Source organism: Physeter macrocephalus, chromosome 8 (assembly GCF_002837175.3).
Source record: "Physeter macrocephalus isolate SW-GA chromosome 8, ASM283717v5, whole genome shotgun sequence".
NCBI classification, from domain to species: domain Eukaryota; kingdom Metazoa; phylum Chordata; class Mammalia; order Artiodactyla; family Physeteridae; genus Physeter; species Physeter macrocephalus.
The window spans coordinates 30186148-30198392 of NC_041221.1; the positions used below are offsets into that span (position 1 = coordinate 30186148).

A 12245-nucleotide genomic window follows, 5' to 3' on the forward strand; every position below is an offset into this window, starting at 1 on the left:
TCCGGAGCCTGTGCTCAGCAACGGGAGAGGCCACAACAGTGAGAGGCCCGCGTACGGGGGGGGGTGGGGGTGGGGGGGGGTGGGGGAAGCAAGCTCCTGGAGATAAGACAGCATCGTGCCCTGGTTAACTAGGTAGAGCTTCTGCTTCCACAGTGATGTATAAATAACGGTGCCCTTTACAACCATGGGGGTCTTCGATTCAATACAGTAATAGATGTTTGGACTGAATGATGTACAATTCCAGAAAGTTCAATCAAAATGCTAAAATCCAGTGTTTAACCTTCTAGGTTAAACCCTTGTTATCTGGCAGATTTGCACATCCAGACCTCCTTGCCCAATCATGGCAGGGAACACATTCCCTAGGGGGACCCCACTTAGAGATCTGAGTGTTTGAGTATGAAGCACCAAGCCCAACTCAAAGTGTTTGTGAATGAGTCTCCAGTGCTGTGCTTGGCTGTTCCAAAAGGGCTCCAAACCCTGGAGGTTTTGTGGGGGGCCGGGGGGCGCCATGTCTGAGAAGGGGGCCAGCTGGGAGAGGGAGAGACAACACATTAACATAGAAAGACTGAATCACAGTAAGGACATCACTCTAATACTGACCTAGTGGTGTATCCCTAGGGTAACTTCCAAGTATACAAATCGAAGATGATCCAAAAACAATTAAACAAACCAAAATGGAACGCATAGCAGTAAGGATTCAACATAGTGCGTTAAGTCTTCATCTTTGGCAAAGTCAAGTACTCACACACCATGAGCAGCTCCATGGTGTCCTTTTATGAGCAATCTGATTCAGCGTTTACTGAGCACATATGACAGTCTGGATGCTGGCTGAGCTACACAGCGGGGCACAAAGGTGGAAGAGGCAGGCCCTGCAAAGTTGTACTTGGTCAAGGTCTTCCGTATTTGTGGAATACCTTATTCAGAAAATAGCCCTGAGGTAGAGACACCAAAGCCTAAAAAGAAATGTAAAGGGTCACTGGAATCAAGTTTCAGTAAGGCTCAAGAGAAATAAGATGAATAAAATGAGAGAGAAAAAGATCTAGGAAGAATAAAATAGGACAGAAAAATTCAAGGTAGGAAATATGCTACAATATCATCAGAATTATTTAAAGAAATGTTTGGCCTCTGTTTAAAAACAAAAAAACAAAAAAACTAGGGAAAAAAATGGCAGGCAGCACCTGGGTCACACAAAGTATGAGTCCCCAGGACTAAATGTGCTCGATTCACGAAGCCATTAACCAAATCATGACGCCTCTGGAAACAAAAGGCTTGTGTTTCCGTAATGCCGGCACAGCGTTCTCACTTCATGTGTGGTCCTGAGTGTTGTGTAAAAGAGGGACCGAGTCTGGTGTCAGCAGTGGCCCCATGAAAGAGAGGGACACAGGTCAGCAGGAGTCATTTAAGAGGAAAGCACTGGCCTCCTCTGAAGTCTCTTAAAGACGACTTCGGTGCGACACGCTTCACACGTCCTCATGTCTCGGGGCCTGGAGACAGTGCTTTGAGACAAGACGCCCACAGCCAGGCCAGTCCTGTGTCTCCAGCTTCATTCTCCTGCTTGATGTTCCATTTTCCGGCAAATACGACTGCAGTCCGGCGCACAGACCGCGCGGCTTCCCTCCTGGGAGGCCTGGTCTCCGGTCTCCCCTCGGCATGGACACCCCTCTTCTTCACTCTTCCCCTAGATAAACCTGACCCCCTGCAGCCACCTCCTGCTAGAAGCCTTCCCCCAGCAGCTCCCAGGGTCAGGGCCACTCAGGGGACCCATATCCTGCCTTTTTGGAGAAGACCTCACAGAATCTTTGAGGATACGCTTATGCTGGGTTAAAGCTCCAAGGTGACCCTGCAGGAGTCAAGGATGCTTCCCCCTAGAACCCGAGAGCTTCTGACATCCAACCCACAGAAGGAGAGAGAGGAGAGCCAGCCAGGCACACTGCACGCGACAGCCCTGCTCTGCTCCTGCAGCAAGTGGGCCCGGCCTCGCACTCGGGGCCGGGAAGCGCAGACAACCAGTTCTCACGCCTGGACGGCTCTCCTGATGGCTATCCGTCTGTCCCCTTCTTCCATTCTGTCCTGCAGCTCCCCAGGGTTTTTCTGAGGAATGTTAATAACAGACTTCTCTGACTACAAGTTATCTGCACCAGGCAGGGACAGAAGGCAGAGGTCACGGGACACCCTCGGGGAGAGATTCTGAGGAAGCAAAGCAGGTTTTCTTCGATACAGAAATCTCCTGGGGTTGGTTTGGGCACTTCTGGCCAGAAACACTACTGCCTAAAGCAAACCACAGCAGAAAAAAAACTATGAGGCCACGTCACCCACCAAAAACCGTCTGATGGAGAAGCTTGCCCTCTGTAAACTGGAGTTCTAAGCTGAGGGGAGGACTGCACCCTTCAGTGCCATCTGAGGCAAAGAACCGGCTGCAGGCCAGCCCCTACCAAGAGGTATGCCTTTATTTTCTTCATAACTTAGCGCCAGGAGGACTTCTCAGCAACGCTAGTGAAGTGTCTTCTTCGCAACGCTCAAGACTAGCTAACAGACTGTGCACAAAAAGAAGAAAGTCCACATACTATAATAGTTGAATTGACATAACTGTCAGCATGTCAGTTATGTTCTGCCTGCTTACACCAGCTTTTCAAAGCAAAACATAAAAATCCCAAATAACGAAAACCCATAATATTCCCACAGAAGGAATTCTAGATGCTCGGGGCCCAAGTGCCCATCCTGAGCCTCACACACTTGCCAAGGAGAGGAGGCAGCCTGTACCACAGGCCTGGGACCCAGGGGGCCGTGTGCACACACTCGCCAGGCCACCACGGGAGCCCTGGACGTGCTGTGCAGGCTCCTAAAAGCACCAAGCCGCTACTCCACTTTTTCTAAAGCCACAGTTCTCCAGGCCACAGGCTTTACAGCCATTGTTCTTATGCCTTTTGGGTCACAGAATTGGCAAAAGAAACCTCTAGAAGCTGCCCAAATCCATGATCTACATGCCTGAATGATGTACAAAACACCTCCCTATACGGACATGTGAATACATCCTCTCAAGCCCCCGTGATGAACATCTGACTTGAGGAGGACATGAGGTGAGGACTGGAGATACACGTTCCCCATCTCTGGGCAAAGGCGAGCAAGATGTTCCCTGTGAGATTTCTAGAAGCATCTATCTTTGGACAAAAGAAATGTCATAGGGCTTCCCTGGTGGCAAAATGGTTGAGAGTCCGCCTGCCGATGCAGGGGACACGGGTTCGTGCCCCGGTCCGGGAAGATCCCACATGCCGCGGAGAGGCTGGGCCCGTGAGCCGTGGCCGCTGAGCCTGCGCGTCCGGAGCCTGTGCTCCGCGACGGGAGAGGCCACGACAGTGAGAGGCCCGCGTACCGCAAAAAACAAAAACAAACAAACAAAAAAAAAGAAATGTCATAAGAAACTCTAAATGAGGGATGTTTACATATATTTCATACAACATCACCAGGAACACTCCAATATATGCATGCTAAGCGCGTTGTAATTTACTATTTCCATAGTCTAATTAGCCCCTTCGCACTTAATACCACACCTACATCTTAGGCCTCAGACAAGTCAGTTCTCATGTCTGACTTGCTGGGTGCCTTGAAAATGGCAGCGAGACGTTTTTCAAAGTCTTCTTCAGCCCATCTCCTGGCAGGTTGTTAATGAGTGCCTGCCACCGGTCAGGAGGTGAAAAGGGCTGTGAGCCAACAGAAATGGAACCAGACACTGGGTTGGGTCATTTTGTAAAAGGCAAACACCAAAGCAATTAGGCACAACCAAGTCCCAGCAAGGAAAAACAAACATCAAAAAGAGGCAATTTCTTCAACATTCTGGCTGTTGATGTGTTTTCAAGCAGGCCTAATTTCAAAAGCGATTACGATTTAAAGGAAAAACGAAGTCCATGCCATCCAAGAAAGAAGACAAGAACATGGAGGACTGAGATTTTAAAATTCAAATTTCTATTTTTATAAATAAGCGCTGGCAGGTTCCCTCCATTTCTTTGAACCTAAGGTGCCAATGGCTGTAAAACTGCACAATTACTGCACCACTAAGAAGAGAGAAAAGAGTTCCCACTTAAACTGTGGTTCGCCAAAAGGCTGCAAGATGCATCTCGATACCCAAGACCTTAAACTGGGGGAAAACAAGCATCTTTAAGTTATGGTATTATTACCCCTGTTGTAAAAAGAAGAAAGAAACCCTGGCAGAGGTTACACAGCTCCTGAGAATGTAGACCCAGAACGCAAAGCCCGTGTATATCATCTTGTAGATCCTTCCCATTGGGGATTTATAAAGCACAGCAGGTGGATATAAGCCAGCCGACATGGTACATGGTTATGTTTTAACTATTAATTTCCAACATCATGTCAACACAAGCTATGTATTGTTAAGTTAGTTGCCATTTTTTGAGATAACCTGAAACATTTTACTATAAATTTGAAAAATGGGAAGATGAGTTACTATGTCAACTACCAGAACGGATACACACGAAGTCATCACAGATCTACAGAACCCCAGTCTCAGCTACCTTACGCGACACAAATGCCAAACTCTCCCCATCACACCTCAGAGTAAGGTAACAAACCAAACAGATTCTTCTCCCCTCCTTGAGTTTTGCCTTCCTAGAAGACAGAATTCAACACTGTGGTTCTTATAAAAAAACGCTTAAACTCTAAGTGAGGAATCACTGTAATATTAAGTCAGAGGTAACTGGTAAACAAAATAAAAATAAGATTTAGCATCAGCAAAGTTATTGACAGTGGCATTATGGAACATGACACAGTCTCATGGGAAACAGTTCAGGTCAGATTCCTTATCTTAATCCTTATGAGGATAGCACCTAGCTCTTCCACACGAGAGGCCCTTGACATTATTATTTTGCGGGGGAATTTCCTTTCTTCACAGGGGTAACTAAGAGCAGATGTTCGCCAAATCAAAATAATTTCAGTTTTGTAACAGCACTTTACGGCAAGTTGCCCATTTAGCCTTAGACTCAACAGCTGCATTCACCTAATACTAAACCTTTTTTGTTCAGATAGATTCTCTGTATAAAACTCACATTGTTTCTGATCAGGATATGGCATTAAAAAGCTAAAACCAAGAGCCTAGACACAAAAACTTCCGACGACAGGAGTCTTCTAATTAGTTACAACCAACGAGTAAAAGTCCTTAAAATCCATCATTACTACTTAGAATACAGACACTCTATCATGTTTAACCATAAAGCAAAAGAAAATAAAATGAAAAAGAACTCTACCACAACAAAAAACACACCAACCATTTCTTCCAAAAAAGGTACATCACATTCTGGAGCTTGCCCAAGAATTTCAAACCAACGCTTAAAATAAAAATGCAAAGGCTTCACAATGTTTTCTCTTAAACCAGATTTCTCTAAAGCATAATGGCATCATTCAAAAGCAGACAAATAGGCCCAAAAGACAAAGGGATTTTATCCAGTGAATGTTATGTTATAATAATGTCATATACATTTCCAACCATCTATAATGAAAGGACTTTGGAGAAACCAAATCTCTGAGCAACCACACCAGGAGGCGGTGTCCTTAAATAAGACAGTGTCAGTCTAGAACAGTCGTAAATCTTACCTTCTGCATGTTTGGCTTGATACAGCGAACAAAGAAAGGATTAGAGGAGCTTAGCGTTGCCATTAAGGAATGCAGCGAGTCCTATTAGAAAGGAAAAAGTATATGTTGATTTAGTCTCTTATTAGGTCTTTAAATTTCTCAGCACCCTAGGCACTCATCAGAAACAAGAAAAAGGAAACAATATAAATCTGAGGAATAATAGCATTTTTATTTTTAATCATGTCATTCTAATAAAACAAAGGTATTCTAATTGTCACAGAAGTTATTTTACATATGCAAAACTCATTTATTACTTCCTTGACAGAGTACCATTAAACAAACACACAAACAAACAAAAACTGTGCTGTTAACCAGCTAAAAAAACCACCCTGGGATATTTCAATGTTTATACAGAAAACCTGAGAAGTATCCGCTCTCCACTGAAGTTGTTCCTCTTAATTCTTTCCATCAAAATGACAGCTTATACCAGTACCTCACTGGTCTTTGAGCTAAAATCTCTCATTCTTCCTTCAAATCACCAGGCAGATCAATCTTCTGTAATACTACTGTCTTTTAAGTTTTTTTTAATTGTGAAGATTTTTTAACATTTACCGAAGCAGAAAGAGCATGTAATGAGAACCCATTATCAGCTTCGGCTGCCGGCTCATCTCACCTCATCTGACCCCTGTTCCCGTACACATTACTCCCACTTCTAATAGAAAAGCAAATTCCAGACATTGTGTTATTTCATTCCTCAATATTTCACTATGTATTATCAAAGGCTAAAAACTTTAAAACATACAGAGGTAACCACCGTATCACTCCTGAAAAGATTTAACACCAATTCCTTAATATCAATGTGAAAAGGTGCAACTAGCTCAAGTTTCATTTTGAAATACTCAACTGTCTCGAATTTCATCATTTTTAAATAGCGTATTCTTTGAAATCAGGATGCAAATAAGGTCCCCGCAGTAGTGTAGTTGGTTGATATATCTATTCAGTCTATTTTAATCCATTGGTTTTCCCTCTGTCTGCATTTGTCTGTTTCTTTCTTCTTACAATTTTACTGTTGAAGAAACTAGGTCGTCTACCACATCGATTAGTTACTTCTGTGCTCAGAAGGCTTTAGGATTTCTCACAGATGACAGAATGTCCGGGAATTCATGGCCTCTGGTGTGGTACCCATTTAACTTCATACCAGGTGTCCCGTCCTCTGGGAACAGGACTCACATTCCTGACTCAGGAGTCTGCCTCTTCCCTTTGTCTCTGCCTGGAAGCCCTGCCCACTCTCCTCCATTTCCTTGTTCCTAGTCCAATTTAAGTCCCAAACATCCACAAAGCCTTCCAAGACAACTCCAGGCAACACTGACCTAGAAAAAGACAGTGTAACAACGCCGCTGGATGATTGAGAGCCTAGGGTTGAGAGTCAGACAGACCCAGGTTCCATTCAAATCCTAGCTTCAGTCCTTGGAGGGACTGAGCAAGTCTCCATTCTCTAAACCTCAGCTTCCTCATCTATAAAGTGGGGACAATAACACGTACTTCTAAGAATATGGGAGAAGTGAACGAGGTAGCATATATAAAGTGATTAGCCCAATGACTGGGACATAGAGGGTGTATAATAAACGGCAGCTATTATTATTATTGTATCCTGTAAGGGTCACACCTGCCCAGCACTGTCAGCCCTGGTGCTGTGGGTCCAGCTCATCCCCAACCATATGCTGTCAACAGACCTTAACACAGAACTCGCCCACCGCCTCGAAAGCATCCAACTTTGATTAACTAAATGGAAGAGAGCCTCCCAGAGGGCAAATTTAATAAAGGTCTGTTGACTGACATGCCTCCGGCTCCCCCTCACGCTAAGATTTGGGGGTAAAGCAGAACAATTAAGTTAGAGAAATGGTCTTCATGTTATCTGCCTCTAAACTACCTAAAAGGCTTACATACTTAAAATGCAAGTAAGAATGTTTCTTATTTTCCCTGAATTCTGGACATCTGGACGAGGTAACTGACACTGATCTTGTTTAACCACGCACTTGGTTATTCTTCCTAGTTATGAGACTGTAAACATACCTGGGAAAAATAAAGACAATCCAGACACAGGAAGAAAGATACTTTATATGCACGTGAGTCTTTAAATACAAATCAGAGTGGTCCCAAATGACGAAACAGTCTTTCTTATGAAGACTTACTATTTCGTAAGCTTAGAATAAGTAGCTATTTATTTTTAACAAGACAAAAAAAAAAAAAAAAAATCTACTTTTTTTTTTTTTCGTCTGGCTCAGAAAAAAAAAAAAAAAGTGTATTTTCTTCCTAGAGTCCTGTCTGGTTTAAAAGGATGATAGAAAAAATAAATAAACACTTTCATAGACCTCTCACAGATACCCATTTCCTATTTTCAATTTTTAAAATCACAATAAAGATGGACCCATCCAGGCCAGCAGCGTAGACTAACCTTGAATTGCGAGCTGACCGTGGGCCGCCGATGTTTGCTTCCACATTTCAAGGTATCCTGGTCCGTGCGGCTTGAAACGTGTTCAAAGAGGTCGTAGATGAAGTCGAATCTGTGTGAGCGGAGAGCAGGAGGGCCATGAGGGGTGCACACCCAGTTATTAGGTGCTGGATTACTGTAATCACAATGCATTTCCCCACTGAAAATAACACACCCAGGCCCGGAAGAGCTAAGACAGAGTCCGAACATTTCACACCAACCACTGCCAAAGAGCTTCAGGCACTGAAAAGAGACGTGGCCGCTTCGCAGCACTAGAGTCTCGCAGGAGAGAAGGGGACTAGGATGAAGATGGCTCAGGGCGACAAGCCACTTAGGACCGCCGAGCTCTGCGGAGCTTCTGCGGCCTCCACGCCCCGTGGAAGGGAGGGGTTTGTCTCGCGCACCGCAGGGTGGTGAAGATGCGACCAGGTAACAGGTGGAAAGATGCTAACTCTGCAGTGACCCTCCCCCCCACTTCCTAGTTGTGTGGCTTAGACATGATGCTTGCCTGTCTCTAGGCCTGTTTTTTCATCTGGAACATGGGGGTCACTTTAGGATTTATGCTATAAAGCTGGGGTGAGAATGAAATGAGGAAACGAAGGCAAAAGGCTGAGCGTGATGCCTGGCACATCCTAAGTGCTGATGTTTGCTGTTATTATTATTTAAAAGTTCTGTAAAATCTACTGCCACTACTGAGAAAGTAAAAGGCTTCTCAGGAGTTTTTTTCATCTTCCTTGCATGGAAGATGCTCTGGGCTATAAAACCAGGATGGGGTGTGTGTGGGGGGTGCCTTCGCGGGGACCAGGAGTGAGACGGTCAGGCATCCACGCCCCTCGGGGGACAATGCCAGCACTTCTGTCATCACTTCTCTTCTGCTTGACCCTTTCTCACTTTCATCCCAGGGTGAAGTTTCATTCTCGCTCTTTGAACTTCTCTGTGCTTTGAGCACTTTGGAGAAAAGCTTTGGGTTCCATCAAAACGTCACAGATGCCAAAGGCAAGAGAGAGTAGGGGCAGCAAATAGCCCAAGCCCCTCCTTCTACAGAGAGAAACCTGGGGCTGAAGAAACATTCTTCACCCCATTTCCACACCCACTTGACGTTAAGACAGAGGCAACCGGCGAAAGGCCATCTCGCGGGTCTCCAGGCCCGTGCTCTTTTTCACAACAAAATGTTCCAGTTAACCTCAAGACACTGCTTTTATTTAAATGTATCACTTTAAATCTGCTTTGAGAGATAGGTAACCTGCTATGGTTATTTTTAAAACGTCGCCATTTTTACAGGCCTGAAAACTCATCTAAAAATAAAAATAGCTGACAAGGTTGTAATTAGGGAATCCTCATAAAAGAGGGTTAAAACAAGTTGAAAGATCAAACACTTCCACCCTGAGCTTCTAAGCTGACACTTTAGAGGGGTTCCCCTCACCCCAATTCTATCTAAGTGACAGGGTGGCCACCTAATGCTTTCATTTCTAAAAGTATTCCAGCTTTTTAGTAATTGTGCTTTCCCTCCTTAGATATTAAATATGTGTGTTAGAGACTCACGCTGGATCTGATAAAGGTATTGACAACTTTAAGGCAAGGGTTGTTTTCCTCCTTTCTCTCTCACAAAGCCTCCTAAAAATAGGAAGCCTCCTGGTTTAATACATACAAATAGCTAAACTAATCACTAAAACTTTCAGCATGTTTTCCTTAACTACCGATTTAATGATGTGAATTTACAATTCATGAATGAATAAATGAATGGGTAATTAATCTATCATTTTAGCTGAATTAATACTTGTTTATTTCTCTCGATACCCCTTACACTAATGAGAGACATAGGGTCCTACATACCCGAGGCTGAAGTCAATTTAACGCACAGCTCTAAGCTTGCTATGAAGACAGTAGGTCATACTGGTTAAAATTTTAGGTTCCTGAGCCAAGCAGACCAGATCAAATCTAGTTGAGGGATCTTGGGCAAGTCACTTAATCACTGTAAGTCTTAATTTCCTTACCTGCATCACATGATGGACTTACTATTCCAATGCTACCTCATTAAATGGTAGTCACTACTGCTAGTACCGTTTTCTATCTCTCGGATCACTTTATTGATGAAATACTGCCCGGGGAAGAAGATGATAAACCAATTGCCCGCACATTAATTTTTTCTATATTCGTGAATTAAAAGCATCTGCACAAACATCACTCTGGCATCTCGGGGAGGAGACTGACGCACCGGCTTTCCCTCAGCAAGTTGAGAAGATCATCTCTGAAGGTATCTCTGTTCTTCTCCAAGATGCCCCTCACGTCATACTGCACCTGGTTTTCCAAAATAAACAAGAGAAGGCAGAACTGATCAAAAGAATCACTTCAGGCCGTAAGCATCCCCTTTAAGAGCTGGGTCCGCGAAAAGATGTTAGTTCAATATATTTATGATTGGCTTCTGAAATTACTATTCTCTAAATACCAAATGGGCAAATATCAGCAAGGATCCTGATTAAGAAGTTACCTCTCCAAGGGTGTGGAGAAAAGGGAACCCTCCTACACTAAGCTGATGCAGCCACTATACAAAACAGTGTGGAGGTTCCTCAAAAAACTAACAAGAGAGTTGCTATGGGATCCAGCAATCCCACTCCTGGGCGTATATCCGGACAAAACTCTAGTTCAAAAGATACACGCACCCCCTATGTTCACAGCAGCTCTGTGTACAATAGCCAAGCCATGCAAGCAAACTAAACATTCATTGTCAGAGGAACGGATAAAGAAGATGTGGTACATATATACAGTGGAATACTACTCAGCTATTTGTAGTAAAAGAATGAAATAATGCCATTTGCAGCAACATGGATGGACCTGGAGAGTATCATACTAAGTGAAGTCAGAAAGAGAAAGACAAATACCATATGATATCACTTATATGTGGAATCTAAAATATGATACAAATGAACTTATCTACGAAACAGAAACAGACTCACAGACTTAAGAGAACAGACGTGTGGTTGCCAAGCGGGAGGGGGGGAGTGGGAGAGGGTTGCGTTGGAAGTTTGGGATTAGCAGATGCAAACTATTATATATAGAATGAATAAACAAGGTCCTACTGTATAGCACAGAGAACTATATTCAATATCCTGTGATAAACCATAAAGGAAAAAGAGTATAATAACTGAATCACTTTGCTGTACAGCAGAAATTAACACCACATTGTAAATCAATTATCCATCAATAAAATAAATTTAAAAAAAAAAAAAGGGAGTTACCTCTCCAGCATAGTGTTTCACTCCAAAATTGCTGACTGCAACTCTGGGCTTCACATAAAAGTGGTTATTCTAAAAAAAGAAAAACAAACAGAAATGCCTAATTTCACTCACTGCTTTCCTGACAGCGTAACTATAACTGACAGTGAAAACAACTGCAAAACCCACGACCTATCAGAGGTATAGGACACATCGCGCGATACACTCCATCAAAATCAGGCAACTCTGGTCTGTGTCATTACAGTAGGTTAAAAATGTTAAATTTTATACACTAGCTAAACATGGGCATATTCTGACAAGTAGCCTACAATCTATGTCTTTGGCTTATTTCCATTTAGTTATAGCAGAGAAAAGCTTTCGTTTGAGGAACAAAAATTCACTGTGGGAGGCAAGGTAGGGTCAACAGCACGGAAATCTGTCATTTGTCGCATCTTAATCCACAGATGTGCTATTCAGACACAAGGAGGAATTGGCAGGTTTGGACATACAGCATGCTGATTGTGTAACTTCTCCAATAAGGTGCCGTCTGTGGCTTGAGGAAAATGGCTTTCTTCATTGATAAGGGCTAGGAGACCAAGTTTCTAGAAGAGGGGAAAAAAGGTTAAACATGAATTAGAAGTTTTTGGCTCTGCATATTTTTACAGCTCCTTTCCTCTCTACTCTCTATCAAGTAAGTGGTCAAAAGGGCATAATGACTTCTCAGATTGAAAAGTTCAGAATGACACACTATTAAGAAATCTAGTTCATTCCATACTAAAAAAATGGAACGCCCTGCAATTTGGTGGACAAAACTGGCCAATCCACTATCGGAACCGCAAAGTTTCTGATGATGACTTAAAATCTATGGGAAGGGCTTCCCTGGTGGCGCAGTGGTTGAGAGTCCGCCTGCCGATGCAGGGGACGCGGGTTCGCGCCCCGGTCCGGGAAGATCCCACGTGCCG

The 12245-nt window shown here is 43.6% G+C and overlaps 1 protein-coding gene across 6 annotated transcripts in view; it reads right to left on the reverse strand.

Annotated features, from left to right (window-relative positions):
• MYO10 (myosin X) overlaps nucleotides 1-12245 on the reverse strand; it is a 220529-nt gene that overhangs the window by 63626 nt on the left and 144658 nt on the right. For all 6 annotated transcript variants that reach the window (XM_028492825.2, XM_055086516.1, XM_055086515.1 and 3 more), the window contains 5 exons: nucleotides 11793-11885; nucleotides 11308-11376; nucleotides 10287-10369; nucleotides 8036-8144; nucleotides 5602-5682 (listed from right to left, as the gene is read on the reverse strand). In XM_028492825.2, coding sequence (XP_028348626.1) covers nucleotides 5602-5682; nucleotides 8036-8144; nucleotides 10287-10369; nucleotides 11308-11376; nucleotides 11793-11885 — 435 coding nt within the window. The remainder of the gene's footprint in view (nucleotides 1-5601; nucleotides 5683-8035; nucleotides 8145-10286; nucleotides 10370-11307; nucleotides 11377-11792; nucleotides 11886-12245) is intronic.